The 16,744-nt window shown below is 56.6% G+C and overlaps 1 protein-coding gene across 1 annotated transcript; it reads right to left on the bottom strand.

Moving 5' to 3' along the window:
• Positions 1-855: 855 nt before the first annotated feature.
• RPS6KA4 (ribosomal protein S6 kinase A4) lies at positions 856-14,756 on the bottom strand. Its single transcript, XM_052661621.1, has 17 exons — positions 14,638-14,756; positions 14,462-14,533; positions 13,575-13,793; positions 13,382-13,497; positions 12,494-12,601; positions 12,214-12,294; positions 12,037-12,140; positions 11,793-11,943; positions 8,862-9,026; positions 5,745-5,873; positions 5,448-5,581; positions 5,258-5,351; positions 3,105-3,278; positions 2,830-3,024; positions 2,358-2,517; positions 2,004-2,167; positions 856-1,780 (listed from the first exon to the last, which is right to left on the bottom strand). Exons 1-17 carry the CDS (start codon positions 14,690-14,692, stop codon positions 1,586-1,588), a joined length of 2,316 nt encoding a protein of 771 aa, XP_052517581.1. The 5' UTR covers positions 14,693-14,756; the 3' UTR covers positions 856-1,585.
• Positions 14,757-16,744: the final 1,988 nt, after the last annotated feature.

Genomic DNA, 16,744 nt, shown 5'->3' with positions numbered 1-16,744 from the left:
ACTATGGAGAACAGTATGGAGATTCCTTTTAAAAAAAAACTAGGAATAAAACTACCATATGACCCAGCAATCCCACTTGGGCATATGCCCTGAGAAAACCATAATTCACAAAGTCACGTGTATGCCAGTGTTCCCTGTAGCACTATTTACAACAGTCAGGATGTGGAAGCAACCCAGGAGTCCATCAGCAGATGAATGCAGAAAGTTGTGGTACATATATACAGTGGAGTAGTACTCAGTCATAAAAAGGAACAAAACTGAGTCAGTTGTAGAGAGGTGGATGGACCTAGGGTCTGACATACAGCGTGAAGTCAGAAAAATATCGTATAGTAATGCATATATATGGAGTCTAGAAAAATGGTACTGATGAACCTATTTGCAGGGCAGGAATAGAGACGCAGATGTGAAGAGCAGACCCATGGACACAGTGGGGGAGGGAGAGGGTGGGATAAATTGAGAAAGGAGCATTGACGTCTGTACATCACCACGTGTAAAGCAGAGAGCTAATGGGAAGCTGCTCTATAACACAGGGGGCTCAGCTCACTGCTCTGGGATGACCTAGTGGGGTGGGATGTTGAAAGGGTAGGAGAGAGGCTCAAGAGGGAGGGGATATACGTATACATAGGGTTGGTTCATGCTGTTGTACAGAGAAACCAGCACAAATTGTAAAGCAATTATCCTCCGAATAAAAATAAATTTAAAAAACACCAAGGACAAAGGGTATCATCTTATCCAGAAGGGTCTGCTCTGTCCCTCCACTTTGAGGCCCAAGGGCCAACGCCTGGAAGTGAACCCCAAGACCTCTGCCCCCACACCCCCCACACATACACACACAGATGCCACACAGCACTGAGTAGACTTTTATTCTAAAGTCAAAGGCACAGCCTGGATGGGCGGAGGCAGTGACTGTGGAAGCCCAGCCCAGAACCCCAAGGCCCCACCCCCCAGCTAGGGGCAGCTGTGCCAAAGGGGAGGGGACGGATGAGAAGGGGGCCGCCCCTTTTGGGGGGGTCGCCTACCTCCTAACAGCCCCAGTAGGGGGAAGCAGGTGACATAAAGTGAGGCAGAAATGCTTCAGGGGGTCCCCCAGGGCCTCTCGCTGAGCAGCCCCCCAACACAGGTCTTTGGTGGACGTAATTGCACAGACAGTCCATAAAGTGACAGCTTGAGAGGTGCCCCCTCCCAAGAGCAGGTCCTCAGGGGAGGGCAGGGGAGAGGTCCCAGTTTCTCCCTGTGGCAACTCAGTGCTTAGAAATGGAGGAGCCCTTCCCAACCGGGGCAGCCCCTTGGGGTAGAAGGGCCTTCCACCAGACGAGGCAGTATCTTGGCAGAGGGCCCCACACCCCACTCCCCAGCAGGCCCCCTTCTTCCCTGCATCTCTTAACTCTAATCTGGTAAGACATTTTTTAAAAAAGAATTCTCTGCTTATAAAAATACTTCTGCTCTGTCTGAGGGTAGGGAGGGGGAAAGGGGGGGAGAAGGGTAACAGTCCTGGGGAGGGGGCCAGCGCCGATGCAGGAGGCAGTGAGCCGGCCTCCTAGATCACAGACACGACGCGGGGAGGCGGGGGTCACAGGGGCAGGGGCTAGGAGGGGGGTAGGGGGCCATTGGCTCGTCGGGGGGCTCCCTTGGCGGCTGGGGCCCGGCCCGGGGCGGCGGGCGCGGGGGAGACGCGGCGGGACGTGGCGGCGCTCCGCAGCTTCTGTTTCCGCCGCTTGGCCAGCGGCGCGTTTTCCACGCTCTTCAGGAAGAAACCCTCGCGTTTGCCCCGGTTGAACGCCTGGCGGAAAGGACATGGTGACTCCCACGGGACCGGCCTCGACTTCCAGATCCCGGCTTTGGCCCCGTCCCAGGCCCTCCTTCCCATCCCACTAGGTCAGGGCCAACAGGTCTTTGGGCTCCACAGCCTCTCAGAAGCTCAGGGCCCCGGCAGGTCACGGGTCTGAACTCCGCGGAGTCGCCTCCCGGAGGCCCCGCCCCCACGCTCAGGCCCCGCCCCTCACCATGAAGGTGGCGTTGAGCCCGGAGCGCACAGCGGACCCCGAGGACTCCAGCACGTCCGGCGTCCGCAGCGGAGGCGAGGAGCGCGCGCTGCCGTCCTGCAGCCACGAGCTGCCCCGCAGCCCCTCGAGCTTCAGCCGCTTGGCGGGATCCACAGTTAGGAGCCCTGGAGGCGAGGCGGGCGGGGGAGTTTTGGCGGGCCGCGTGTAGAGGCTGCACCCACTCGGAGAGGGCAGCCCCACTCCCCTCCCCGAAAAGCCCCCCACCGAGACACCTGACCCGGGGGCACTCCTTGCCCCAGCACGACCCCATGGCCTCCCCCTCCCAACCGTAACCTGTGACCTCCGGCTCCGCACCTCGGACCAGCTCCTTGGCTTCCTCAGACACGCCTTCCCAGGCCTCTCCGTCAAGAGAGAAGCGCCCCTCGCGGATCTTGCGCATGATCTCCGCCGCCTGGCTCTGCCCGCCTTGGCCTGAGGCCCCCTGGAAGGGGACCTGGCCCGACAGCATCATGTACTAGGGGTGGGGGTGGGAGGGACAGGTGAAAAGTGAGACCAGCCCAGACTAGGGGCCAATGGAGGCCAGGAGACTGATTCAACCCACCACAGGACCATGCACTCTCTCCAACAGTCTAACTCCTGAGGTCCATGGGTGATGGACACTACCCCTCAAACTAGGGTGCCCAGACCCCAGCACCAGAGCGACCCCGCCTATGTATCAGGACATCTTATCCCAGCCTCAGACCAAATCCTGCCACCCCCACCAAGAGGACTGCTGTCCCCAGGCTCGGAGGACCCTGACATCCCCTCAGAGAGGCCGTCCCCATACCAGAATAACGCCGAGGCTCCAGAGGTCGCAGGACTCGTCGTAGCCCTGCTGGGCCAGCAGCTCGGGGGCGGCGTACTGCAGCGTGAAGCAGGGAGTCTGCATGGGCCCCGCGGGGCTCTGCGGGCGCAGGCGCGCGAACCCGAAGTCGATGATCTTCACCGGGGCCCCGGGCGTGTCATCGGCGTACAGGATGTTCTACGAGGGAGGCGAGGCGGCCGTCAGAACCCGGCCCTCCGCGCCGAGGCCCTCCCGATGCGCTGAGGCCGCGCGCTCACCTCGGGCTTCAGGTCGCGGTGCACTACGCCCGCCTCCTCGTGCATGAAGCTCACTGCCGACACGAGGCTGCGCAGGATCTGGCTCGCCTCGGACTCGCTGAAGTGCCGCTTCTTGCGGATGTGCTCCAGCAGCTCCCCGCCCTGCAGGAGCTCCAGGACCAGGTACGTGTGCAGCTGCGGGCAGCGCGACGGGCCGGGGTCACCGCCTACTGAGACCCCGCCCGCCCGCCGGATCCCGCCCTGAGGTCACCATCGAGCCCCGCCCCCAGTTTCAGGCGCCTTCCACATTCAACCCTGACCTCAAGACTATCACCACGCCCCCCCCCCCAGAACCATCTTAGGACTCGCTTGCCGTTCTACCCCGTACTGTTTTCCTTCCCAGTGGCGCTAGTGGTAAAGAACCCGCCTGCCAATGCAAGCGAGGTAACAGATGCGGGTTGGATCCCTGGGTGGGGAAAATCCCCTGGAGAAGGGCATGGCAATCCACTCCAATGTTCTTGGGCCTGGAGAATCCTATGGACAGAGGACGTGGCGGGCTTCGGTCCACAGGGTCGCAAAGAGTTGGACACGACTGAAGCGACTTAGCAGCAGCAGCAGTCTCTTTGGCCACCTTTAAGTTCAGTTCAGTCCCTCAGTCGTGTCCGACTCTTTGTGACCCCATGGACTGCAGCACTGCCAGGCTTCCCTGTCCATCACCAACTCCTGCAGTCTGCTCAAACTCATGTCCATCAAATCAGTGATGCCATCCAACCATCTCATCCTCTGTCGTTCCCTTCTCCCCTTGCCTTCAATCTTTCCAGCATCAGGGTCTTTTCCAATGAGTCACTTCTTCAAATCAGGTAGCCAAAGGATTGGAACTTCAGCTTCAGCATCAGTCTTTCCAATGAATATTCAGGACTGATTTCCTTTAGGACTGACAAGTTTGATCTCCTTGCAGTCCAAGGGATTCTCAAGAGTCTTCTCCAACACCATAGTTCAAAAGCATCAACTCTTCGGTGCTCAGCTTTCTTTATAGTCCAACTCTCACATCCATACATTACTACTGGAAAAATCATAGCTTTAACTAGATGGACCTTTGTCAGCAAAGTAATATCTGCTTTTTAATATGCTGTCTAGGTTTGTCGTAGCTTTTCTTGCAAGGAGCAAGCGTCTGTTAATTTCATGGCTGCAGTCACCATCTGCAGTGATTTTGGAGCCCAAGAAAATAAAGTCTGTCACTGTTTCCATTGTTTCCCCATCTATGTGCCATGAAGTGATGGGACCCGATGCCATGATCTTCATTTTTTGAATGTTGAGTTTTAAGCCTGCTTTTTTCACTCTCCTCTTTCACTTTCATGAAGAGGCTCCTCAGTTTTCGCTTTCTGCCATAAGGGTGGTTTTATCTGCATATCTGAGGTTATGGATATTTCTCCCGGCAATCTTGATTCCAGCTTGTGCTTCATCCAGCCCGCATTTTGCATGATGTACTCTGCATATAAGTTAAATAAACAGGGTGACAATATATAGCTTTGATGCACTCCTTTCCCAATTTGGAACCAGTCCGTTGTTCCATGTCCGATTCTGTTGTTTCTTGACCTGCATACAGATTTCTCAGGAGGCAGGTAAGGTGGTTTGGTACTCCCCTCTCTGTTGTGGCCACCTTAAAACCCACCCGCAAAAATTGTCTCCCTGCCCTGTTCCTTTGTCCGTTCCCATATCTGCCTTTGAGTCCTCAGGCCCTCCTAGGTGCTTAGTCCCTCAGTCGTGTCCGACTCTTTATACATATGTAGCTTGTAGCCTGCCAGGCTCCTCTGTCCATGGGGATTTTCCAGGCAAGAATACTGGAGTGGGATGCCCTCTTCCAGGGGATCTTCCCAACCCAGGAATCAAACCCAGGTCTCCCACATCGCAGGCGGATTCTTTACTATCTGAGCCACCAGGGAAGCCCAAGAACGCTGCGGTAGCCTATCCCTTCTCCAAGGAATCTGTTGAATTGCGGGCGACTTCTTTACCTGCTGAGCTACCATAATCCCGCCTCCCTCACCTCCAGGTCCTCAGGCCCCTCCCGCGGCGCGCTCAGGCCCCGCCTCCTGTCCGCCTCCCCGCCCCCTCCCCGCACTCCTCGGGCAGCCTCCAGCGCCCCTGCGCTCCGCCCCAGCCCAGGAAGGGGTCACCTGGTCGTGATGCACTTCGTACAGCTTCACCACGTTGGGATGCGACTGGCACAGCCGCAGGGCAGCCACTTCGCGCTGCGTGTTCTCCTCCAGCCTGGGGGCAGGGCAGGCGGGGTCAGAACAGCCGACCTCCGGCCCCACCCTCCCCGAGTCCGCTCTGCCGGACTCCGCCCGCCCCGGGCCCGCCCACCTGCGACTGAGGATCTTGACAGCGAACTCTTGGCCGCTCTGTAGCTGGCGGCAGCGGCGGCACACAGAGAAACTACCCTGGCCCAACGCGGGTTCCCGCAGGTCCAGTTCGTACTGCTGGAAGAAGGGCGAGTCCTGGGGGCGAAAGAGAAGCGTCAGAGGTCCTAGCGGGAGCCTTGCGGCTATGCCACGCCCCACCTCGGAGAGGCTCCGGGCCTCACCGAAGCCACCATGTGCGCCGGGTGAAGACAGGTCTGGAGTCCCCACGCCCACTTCTCCCCACCCTGGCCCAATCCACCTGCATCATGACGCTCCTGGCCAACGCCGCCGGGCCGGGCCGGTCTCCAGCGCCAGACGCTTCCAGCACATCGGTCATCACCGCGTTGTTGCGGTCAAACAAGATGGACGGCGCCACGAAGGAGTATCCCTGATGGAGGAGGGGCTTGTCAGGGATGGATGGGCATCGGGGGCTGGAGGTGCAGAAGGAGCCCCTGAAGGCCCAGACCCAGCCGGAAGGGCAGGGGGCAGAGGAAAGGCCTTGCAGTAGGGAGTTGAGGGTGTTGCTTTTGCATCCCGGTGTACACAGGCTGTTGTGGACATTTTTATTCCACCTTGGTCTGTGATCCCTTGGAACCATGTCTATCCCCTCAGCAGTCTGGGACTCCACCTTTCTCGTCACAGCGGTCCCCCAAGTGCCAAGGCCATCATCTGGCACAACATAGTGGCCCAGAATATGATGGGCTGAACGAATAAAAGAACTGTGGCCTGGTATCACACACGCTTAGCTTAGGAGAATTCAGCTCTACCCAACTCAGGACAAAAAGTCTTCATTACTTTCAAATCAAACTTTGCCCTCCTCTGCAAGGGGGGGCTACTGAGGAAATGTAAAGAGAAATCAAAGTTAATCTTTTTGCCTTTCCTAAGGATCCATGTCCTGGCAAGTCAAGGAATTCTCAAGGGTAATTTTAAGGATGTGTTGTTTTCTCCTAAAAACGCAGCGCCACTGTATGCAGAGCTAACTAGGATGCACACAGGTGGGATTTTTGTCTATTAAGTTTGTTGATATGTCCCCAGTAGCCAAGTCAGTGCCTGGCACGTTGAAGGCACTCAGTACATATTTTTGAATCATTAAATGAATGAATGAAAGTAACCATTGATCCACAAGAAAACTTGCTCATCAGGACTGTGAGATCAAAGATAGATCCCAGTAGATCGAGGGATATTCAAGCACAGAGCTGTCACTTGTGTGAGCTTCACAGAGGGGACTGATCCATCCATAGTTGATACTGGCCTATTATTTACTATTTATGGACCGCGTCCTACCCAGCCATGACCCCCAGCTGGACTTAGGGATGCAGAAATTAAACACATAGTCCCTGCTCTCTGAGAATTTCAGACCAGGTGAGGTGGTCTCCATCAGTGTCAGTATACAACCTGACAAACTGCTCAGAAGGAGGTTTTGTCTTCAGAGGGCTGGTGCACAAGAAAAGGGCAACCCAGGGCCAGAGGAGCAGAGAAGTCTTCACACAGGGCAGCGCTGGACAACAAGGCTTGAATTTTGCCAGGTGGCCAACTGTAGGGAAAGAACTCCAAGTGGGGGAAACTGCATGTGCAAAGGTAGAGAAGTATGTTCTGGAACCTCTGAGAAGTTCCAAGGTGCTGGAGCACCAGGTGAAATAACAGAGAGTACTGAGCAAAGACCACATCATATACAAATGAACTGATTTACACAACAGAAACAGGCTCACGGACTTAGTGAATGAACTTCTGATTACCAGCGGGGAAGGGTGGGAAAAAGGGATAGTTAGGAAAAACCAGACACAGAACAACGGACTGGTTCAGACTTGGGAGAGGAGTACGTCAAGGCTGTATATTGTTACCCTGTTTATTTATATGTAGAGTACATCATGCAAAATGCCAGGCTGGATGAATCAAAAGCTGGAATCAAGATTGCATGGCGAAATATCAACAACATCAGATATGCAGATGACACCACCCTAACGGCAGAAAGAAAAGAGGAACTAAAGAGCCGCTTGATAAAGGTAAAAGAGAATGAAAAAACTGGCTTAAAACTCAACATTCAGAAAACTAAGATCATGGCATCTGGTCCCATCACTTCATGGAAAATAAATGTGGAAAATACGGAAACAGTGACAGATTTCATTTTCTTGAGCTCCAAAATCACTGCAGATGGTGACTGCAGCCATGAAATTAACAGACACTTGCTCCTTGGAAGAAAAACTATGACAAACCTAGACAGCGTATTAAAAGCAGAGATATCACTTTGCCGACAAAGGTCCATATAGTCAGCTATGGTTTTTCCAGTAGTCATGTACGGATGTGAGAGTTAGACCAAAAGGAAGGCTGAGCACCAAAGAATTGATACTTTCAAACTGTGGTGCTGGAGAAGACTCTTGAGAGTCCCTTGGACAGAAGGGAGATCAAAACCAGTCAATCCTAAAGAAAATTCATTGGCAGGACTGATGCTGAAGCTGAAACTCCAATACTTTGGGTTCCTGATGCAAAGAGCCGACTTGTTAGAAAAGACCCTGATGCTGAGAAAGATTGAAGGCAGGAGGAGAAGGGGGCAACAGAGGATGAGATGGCTGTTGGTGCCACCAACTCAATGGACATGAGTTTGAGCACACTCCGAGAGATAGTGGAGGACAGGGAAGCCTGGTGTGTTGCAGTCCATGGAGTTGCAAAGAGTCAGACACGATTTAGCGACTGAGCAATAACATGGGAGTTTGAAATTGATATGTATATAATGCTATATTTTAAATGGGTAACCAACAAGGACCTACTGTGTAGCACAGGGAACTCTGCTCAATGTTAGGTGGCAGCCTGGATGGGAGGGGAGTTTGGGGGAGAATGGATACAGGCATATGTATGGCTGAGTCCCTTTGCTGTCCACCTGAAACTATCACAACATTGTTATACGGGTATATTCCAATATAAAAGAAAAGAAAAAGTTAAAAAAAAAAAAAGACCACATCATGCAAGGCCTTGTATACCAGGCAAAGGAGCTTGGACTTGTCCAACAGGCCCAAGCTTCTAAAACTGGGTAGAGGGGGCCTGTGTCCCCAGGAATGTGATATGGTATGCCACAGTATAAACAAAGCATCTCTTCCTAGGTGTCCCCTTAAAACAATAGTTTTACCTAACAATAAAGAGAGATGATGGAGAAGGGAAATCGACATGAAACTTCAAGATAAACCAGGAAATTCAAAGACATGTCCTGCCAAGGCAGTCTCGATGACTGACAGTTCCAAGCTCGTCATGAATGGAGAGCAAGGGAGATGCTGAGTCCCCCTCAGGACACAGGGCTATGTGGTGTCCACAGGTCAGCCGGGGCTGAGGCTGGCAGCAGCACCCCACTTCCTCTGCATCTCTGGTTCCATGAGCTCTCACTCACCTGGAAGATGCGAGGGTCCCCAGATGGGGGGCTGCCCGGGGGTGAGTAGACAGGCTCCAGTCGGGTAAATTCCTCTGCAAAGTTGCCCACATCCAGCTCTGAGCGGATCTGGGGTTGGAATGGGGCTGGAATCTTCCTAGCAGCCAGAGCAGCCCAGTCCAGACCCTGGAGAAAAGGAATGAAAGATAAGGGATCAAAGGGCAGAAAGTGAAAACACTGTCCACTCGGGCCACCCTCACTGGGCAGCTCCTCAGTGAGGCAAAGGTCTCGCTGGCAGCTGTGTGCAAAGCTGTTCTTCCTGCCTCCCCAGCTTCTGTTTCCCTTCCTCTGATAACAGGATCCCTGTTTCCCTTGGAGAACCACCCCTCCACCACACTCAGCCAATTCTGGGACTTTTAATAGAACTGGTACGCAAAAAAAGAAAAATCTTTCTCATCTACTGGACTTCAATCTGGGAGGATATGGGTCTGGAACTGCTGAGGCCCCCTCAGTGTCTAGTGATGAAATGCCCAGGCAGAAAAGCAGAAGCAAGCAAGAGACAAAGTGAGAAATTCCTAATAACACAGACTCAGCACCTAGATCCATCCTTGCCTGAAATCAGGACGTTTTTCCTGACTTTTCATTTATGGTAGCTAAAACATTCCTTTTTATGTTTAAACTAGTATGGCATACCTTGTTCTTGTTGCCTGTCCAACACCCATTCTCTCTGTCATTCTTAGTACTATAGCCCCTATTTTATTTCAGGAACCAATGTACAAATACTGAAAAATAGTATTTTACAAACCTCCTTGCAGTTAGCAGTGACCAGTTACTTGTAAGCAAAAATTATGTGGGAGGAATCCAGAGAAAGAGCCTGAAGAAGAGGGTGAGCCGTTGTTAAGTACCCTTTTGGCCCTTCCCTCCTTCTTCCTCATGTTTCCCACCTGGAGAGCAACCTAGACAGCAAGAGGTCTAGCAGTCATTTTGATACCAGGAGGCAACCGTGGGAATGCAGGCTATAGCGTAGTGTTAGTTGCTCAGGCATGTCAAACTCTTGTGACCCCATGGACTATAGCCCACTCGGCTCCTCTATCCACTGGATTCTCCAGGCAAAAATACTGGAGTGGATTCCCATGCCCTCCTCCAGGGGATCTTCCTGACCTAGGGACTGAACCCGCATCTCTTGTCTCCTGCATTGGCAGAGGGGCTCTTTACCACTAGCGCCACCTGGAAAGCCCTGGGAATGGAGGCTACGTGCTAAAAATGAAGGAGCATTTAAAAAGAAAATATCAAGCTTGGCTCCTTGAAGACACCACAGCAGCCCTAGACTGCTGACCTCTGCATTTCTTTTATGTAGATAGATAGACAGACAGACAGATATAGATCTCTAGCTTTTCTAGACTACCATTCATTCCAATCTCTGTTCTTAGAAGCCAGACTCTATTCCACAGATATCACCGTCTTCAGTGCACTTTTTGTCACATGCAGCCTAGAGGCATGGCTTGGGCTTAAAGGCCCTAGTTCTGGCACCAGGGACCTCAGCATTGCTATCAGCAAAGAGATTGTCTCGAGAGAAGGGGAAATAGCATCAGGCCTCAAAGACCTTGAGGGGTGCGGGCGCTCTCTAGTCTGACAACTGGTTCACCTGCTCCCAAGCACCCAGGGCCCAGGATCCACTCAGGGTGGGCTGAGGGATTCACTTAAGGACACTGACCCTGCTCAGTCACTCTGCCCATAACGGAACATCTTCACCACGGAGGCTTAAGATTCCTGTCTGGGAAAGCTTCTCTGAGGGCCCTTCCAGGCAGAACTTGCTGGGAAGATTCAACGAGGTAGTATTCATAGCAAGGGTAACTGGGTGCCCGGCCTACAGTAAGTGCCCATAAATGGATGCTTTTGTTACTAGATCAGACAAGGCAAATTTAATACCCACGTGTAAACAGAACATGACACTTCAGAGCATGGGCCTTCAGGCCACCTAGACCTGAGCTCTATCACTTCGCTCACTGATCTTGGGCAAACTACCTAACCTCTCTGCCCATGGACTGTATAGTCCATGAGGTCACCAAGAGTCAGACACGACTGAGCAACTTTCACTTTTTCTGAACCTGTTTCCTCATCTGTGAAAATAAGGATAATTAGGTTGGTTCTGAGGCTTACATGAAATTATGCAAGCAAGGGGCCAAGACACATTCACTGTTACAGGGTCCTGCTAGGCAACGGGGGCTTCCCAGGTGGCTCAGTGGTAAAGAATCTGCCTGCTAATGCAGGAGACGCGGGTTCAGTCCTTGGGTCGGGAAGATCCCCTGGAGCAGGAAATGTCAGCCCACTGCCATGGACAGAGAAGCCTGGTGGGCTAGAGTCCAGGGGATCGCAAAGAGTTGGACCTGACTGAGCACCAGAGCATGCACACTGCTGTGCAATGACTCTGGCCACACATCGTGCCCAAACCAGCGAGGCTCACAAGGACAGAATTCACTCTGCACTGCACCCTAACGCGCATGCAAGTAGCTTAGGACAGATCCCACGTGGCTGATCAGACACATCCATCTGAAGTACAGGCATACCGACTGTACAGGTAGACCAAAACCCTGAGCGGATGCTAACAGTCATGAGACTGGGGCCGAGAGCAGACCTGGGGCCTGTTCCCAGCTCTACATTTTTACTGTGTGATCTCTGGCAGATCACCACGCCTCTCTGAATTGTCCAGTGAAGAGCCCATTCTCAAGTCCCTGCCAGCCCTGCCAGGCAATGAACCTAGAATTCTTTCCCACGAGAGCAAATTTTAATAGAGATGAATGAGAAGACGAGCCTGCTTTCTTTACCTGCAAAGTTTTCTAAATCAAGTGAAACTGGCCAGTCTCAGACCATCCCTCCAGTGTCCCCCAACCCAGAGCAGTAGCCCAGCCCTGGTGTGTGCAGAGAGCTATGGGGGTGAGCCAGGAGCCTCACCTGGAAGAAGGGGTGGTCCTTAACTTCCTGTGCCCCCTGGGGTCCTGCACCCAGTCGCTTCCTGGGGTCCTTGCAAAGTAGCCGCTGCAGTAGGTCCTGTGCCACTGGCCCGATCCGAGGGGGGAAGGGAGGGGAGCACTTCAGGATCCGTCTGGGAGGATTGGGGGGGGCGTCAGGGGCAGCGAGCCCCTCCTCCAGCCCTGCCCAGGCTCCTCGGCCGCCCTCTGCTTCCAGCCCTGCTCACCGAGACACCTCTGCCTGCGTGTTCCTCTCGCCCTCCAGGGTGAAGGGTGAGGCCCCCGTCAGCAGCTCAAAGAGCAGGATGCCAAGGCTCCACCAGTCCACAGCCTGCCGGGCACAGCCAGGGTGAGAGCCTGCAGCCACCCCCATGTCACCCCACACCACTCCCGGGCCAACCCACCTTGCCATGGCCCGACTTGCTGCGGATGATTTCAGGGGCCATGTACTCGATGGTGCCGCAGAAGGAAAAGGTCCGCTCTTTCTGGGAAGAGAAGAGGACCCATTTTGACACCCAGCCCCACTCCCCGCCCCACGGCCCAGAGTAAGACTTGCTGGACTTGTGAGAGTTGGAGCAGTGGGAACTTCCTGAAGGCAGAGCTACTGCACCCCTCCCAGAAATGCAGAGCCAGGCATGGAGCTGCAGCCGGGGGTTCAGGAGGCTGAGACCACCCTTCACTCACCTCCTCTGTCAGGAACTCCTTGCTAAGCCCAAAGTCGGTGAGGACAATGTGACCCTCGGAGTCCAGCAGCACATTCTCCAGCTTCAGATCTCGGTAGATGATGCCCAGCTGGCAGGAGGGAAGAGGGCACTGAGGGTCCCTCCTCCGACACCCCCACCCCCGGCTCCTACAGCTCCTGTTCCGCACCAGATCCCCGGGGCAGGCGATCTCCAGTGGGGTGGGGGGCACGATAAGACTGGCCCATTGGACGGGAGAAGCCATTTAAGATTCACCAGCATAGGGACTTCCCTGGTGGTCTAGTGGTTAAGAATCCGCCTGCCAATACAGGGGACATGGCTTCCAGCCCTGGTCCCGGAAGGTGCCACATGCCGTGGAGAGCAACTAAGCCCGTGGCCCACAACTGCTGAGTCCACAGCAAGAGAAACCCCCGCAACGAGAACCCCGAGCACCACAACAAAGAGTAGCCCCTGAGTGCAGCAGCGAAGACCCAGCACAGCCATCAATCAATCGATCAATTTCCAAAAAGCATGGAAGGGGCGGGGAAACACTACGGAGAGACCCCCAGGAGGAAAGCCGTGTGAGGAGCCCCGAATCACGACAGCTCTGGGAACCAAGGCATGAGGTCTCCGTTTGAGGAAGTTCTGTGAACGTGGCCCCAGGAAGCAGCCTGTGAGAGTTCCCTGTGAGAGGAAAGCCCCCTCGAGGAGGCGCCAGCGGAGGAGACCCCAGAAGGCCTTCCTCCCAGGAGGCTAGGGGAAGAGGATCCAGTCCCCCCAACCCCCGCGGCCACCCCCTTCCAGGAAGCCTGAGGCTGCCAGGTTCACGGGCCCCTCCAGGGCCGGGACCCGGTGCCCAGGGCCACAGCTGGGCGGACGGGTCCTCACCCACCTTGTGCAGATGCTCCAGGGCAAGCACGATCTCACCCCCATACAAGCGCACCTCGGCCTCCTTGAAGTACTGGCGCTGGTAGAGGTGGGTGAACATTTCGCCGCCGTTCACATAGTCTTGGGGAGGTGGGAGTGGAAGTTGGGAAGCAGCCCCCATGGGCGGCCCCCCCCACCCGCACAGGGCCTGCCCTTACCCAGGATGAGGTGCAGCTTGGCGTCAGTCTGGAAGGCGTAGTGCAGCGTGACCAGGAAGGGGGCCTGGCGCACCAGCTCTAGCACGGAGCGCTCGGTGCGCGTGTGCTCCTGTGTCTTGGCACGCTGCACCAAGGCTGCCTTGCGCAGCACCTTCATGGCATACAGCTTGCCCGCGTCGTGCCCGCCCGCCTTCCGCACCAGGAACACCTTCCCGTAGGCTGTGGGGGCAGTGAGTGGGTGGAAGGTAGGCCATGAGCAGAAGGGTGGGTGGAATGGGGGGGTAGCAACGCCCACCCAGGAGGGTGTGCAAGGTGGGGGAAGGAGCTGGGCCAAGAGGCAGGTGTGCACAAAGCTGGCAGCGCTTTCTAAAGCAAAGATGTGCACACCCCCAGGAGGGTGCTCAGCAAACCTAGGGAGGGGATGTGCAAACCAGGCTGGGGGGGGCACGCAACTCTCAGGAGGCCTGCAGCACAGGGTGGGGGCGGGGTGCGTGCAAACCTGGGGAAGGTATAGAGGATGCAAAGCTGGGGAGGGGATGCAGAGGGGCAGGCAGACGGAAGGGCAGTCAGCCCCGAGGCGGGGAGTTTGCACAGTGGAGGAAGACGGCTCTCATATCTCGCAAGGTGGGGGGAGCTGTGAAATCACACGGGGGGGCTGCAAGCCCCCAAGAGTGTTGGCACCTGGGAGGAGTGCTCAATGTGGAGCAGCCCTGGAAGTGGGCATGCCAACCCCGGCAGGGCAGGACCAAGCAGGCAAGGCGGGCTATGCCGGGAGAGGGTGGGGGGCATTACTGGTGGCCTGGCCCAACCCAGGCGGGTGTGCCCGCGCGGCAGGCCCAGAGCACCCTGCGGGGGGAGGACACTTGCCGGTGGATAGGGGTCCTCACCTCCCGTGCCCAGCACCTTGAGCAGCTGGAAGTTCTCCACGCCTACCTTCTCCTCGTGCCCCGTCAGGTTGGCTGTGGGCACAGGGGGCAAATGAACCCAGCCAGTGCATGAACCCTCCCCCGCCCGCCTGGGCAGCCATCACCCAGCCAGCACCCCGGGCCACCCCCTGCCCCACCTTCGGTGATCCGCAGCTCCACGGCACAGCCCTCGTCCTCATCCTCGTCCCCCATGGCCGGCGGGTCGCTGGGGCCCGCGCGGCTCGGCTCGGGGCGGGCGGCGCCGGTTACATGGCGGCTCCGGCCGGGGCGGGAGCTTCCTGGTGCCGCCTCCGGGGCCGAGGCGGGCGCCGGCGCCGCCTCCCGGCTCCCCAGCTCCCCGCCCCGCGCGGCCTGAGTCAGGCGCTGGAACGTGACAGCGCCCGGGCTGCGGGTGGGCGAGGGCGGTCCGGTCTCCCGCGGGCGCAGGGTGCTGCCGCCAGGAGTGTGCGCTCTGGGACCCCGGGCGACCCTCCTGGGGACCTGGGAGTCCCCCTTGGGAGCCATGCCTGGGGTTTGTGGATAACCCGGAGCCTCTGTGGGGCGCACACTCCCCAGCTAGGTATCGGCCCCAGGGCTGTAAGTCCACCGCAGGCTGTGCCCCAAGCGAGTGGGAGTCCCACTCAGGTGCTTTAGAGCTGCCTTCCTCGCCAGGGTGCCAGCCCTAAGGGCAGCCAGGCAGCTCTGTCCAATTCTTAGCCACCAGTGAAAGTGAGCAACTTCATACAGATCACAACCCTCTTGCCTGGTTCTTCTTGATCACTTCTTGACTGCAGCAAATAGGGGAGGGGATCTGTCAGTCCCCTTGACGGATGAGCAGTGTGAGGCCACAGGCCACTTCATCCAGCTCTTGCCTCCATAGCCCCAGCCCTGCACACCTCACTCAGTGTGTCTCTTTGCTCTTGGTGCTGGGCAGGCTAAGAGGGTCCCAGAAGCCACGTGGCCCAGCCCAGCTTCCTGTCTGTATTCCCTGCCGCTGTCGAAGCCCTCTTCCCTGTGGACTTGACTTTGCAGAGGAGGCCTGGTGGGGCGAAGGCACCCTGAGGGCCGGGCCTTGTCTCTGGGCTCCCCCTACCCATGAGGGTGCCTACAGGAGGCACTGAGAGGGAGCCCAGCCCGGCCTCCAGCAGGCATGGGCAGCCTGTCTTCTGACCGAATCTCTCTAGAGCGAGCAGACCTTTAAAATCACCTCAGGGAACTCCCTGGTGGTCCAGTGGTTAGGGTGTGGCTCTGCCCCTCTGTCGTCCCCAAGCCTGGTACAGAGTGGACCCCAAAAAGGGGTGTCGGAGCCACATAGGGATGCCCTCCCCCACCATCAGACTCAGCGCCCCTGGCCAGCCGGTCCTCCAGAGCCTCATCTCCCTCCCTGACAGCTGACAGGGGCCACCAACGGTGGGGCGGCCATCAGAGCCTCCACCCGGAGGCCCTATGGGAATGGGGCTTCCAGCTGCTCAGACCCCCTGGAGGCCACGGGGTGTCCACTCCCATGCCACCGACCTCAGAAACTCAGTCTGACGAGGGCAGAGCAGCGGGTGAGCCCCAAGGGGAGGGTTGTGGAAACCCAGTGAGTCAGGCTACATAGGTCACCCTGGGGAGGCAGGCCTGGTCACCCCTCCCAGCTCTTGCCACCCCCAGATTCAGGCTGCCTCACCTCAGCCGGGCAGCCCCACCCTACTTGGGGCGGCCCCAGGTGCCCTGACTCACGTCCTGTCGCCCTATCGCCCAGCCCAGTTGCTCCCCTCCCAGGCATCAGTCATCCGAGAGGCCCTGGTCAGAGACCCCCAGCATCCTTCCCAGCTCCACAATAGCGCCTCACTGCCCCCAGGCTGTAAACTCCCTGGGGAGGGGCTCAGCCCCAAAGGGGTGGAGATGAGAGGATGAGGAGGCAGGAAGCAGTAAAAGGAGAGAAGGGGGTGCAGGACAGGGTGGGCGCAGGCCCTCTGAGTATTTCACTGCCCCCTCTCAGGAGCCCAGGCCCAGACCCCCACCCACTGCTGGCCGCTCAGAGCCTCCCCACCAGCCCAACCGGCCCCTCCCCTGAGGAAAGCCCTTTGCTGCCCCATGCAGGGCAAGGAAGCCAATAGCTACCAGGCCCCTGTCAGCAGAGAACTCCAGGCCCCACGTCCCTGGCAGCGAGTGGCTCCTGGCTGTGGCCGGTAGACAAAGAGCGCAGAGTAAGTGGCTGCATCCCAGTTTTATTCTCCTGTCCCTCACATCTGAGCCAAGGTTCAGAAATGGACTGAGGTC

The sequence above is a fragment of the Budorcas taxicolor genome, chromosome 25 (genome assembly GCF_023091745.1).
Source record: "Budorcas taxicolor isolate Tak-1 chromosome 25, Takin1.1, whole genome shotgun sequence".
NCBI lineage: Eukaryota > Metazoa > Chordata > Mammalia > Artiodactyla > Bovidae > Budorcas > Budorcas taxicolor.
Note: the sequence above shows the minus strand (reverse complement) of the source record. Positions and strands in the feature narration are given on the sequence as shown.

Bases quoted from the DNA above. Each gene is read 5' to 3' on its own strand.
- RPS6KA4 (XM_052661621.1), bottom strand. From the start codon at position 14,692: ATGGGGGACGAGGATGAGGACGAGGGCTGTGCCGTGGAGCTGCGGATC. The intron at 3,025-3,104 runs GTGAGCGCGCGG...CCTCCCTCGTAG, and splicing joins ACCGCGACCTGAAGCCCGAG to AACATCCTGTACGCCGATGA. The intron at 2,168-2,357 runs GTGCGGAGCCGG...CCTCGCCTCCAG, and splicing joins AGCCAAGGAGCTGGTCCGAG to GGCTCCTAACTGTGGATCCC.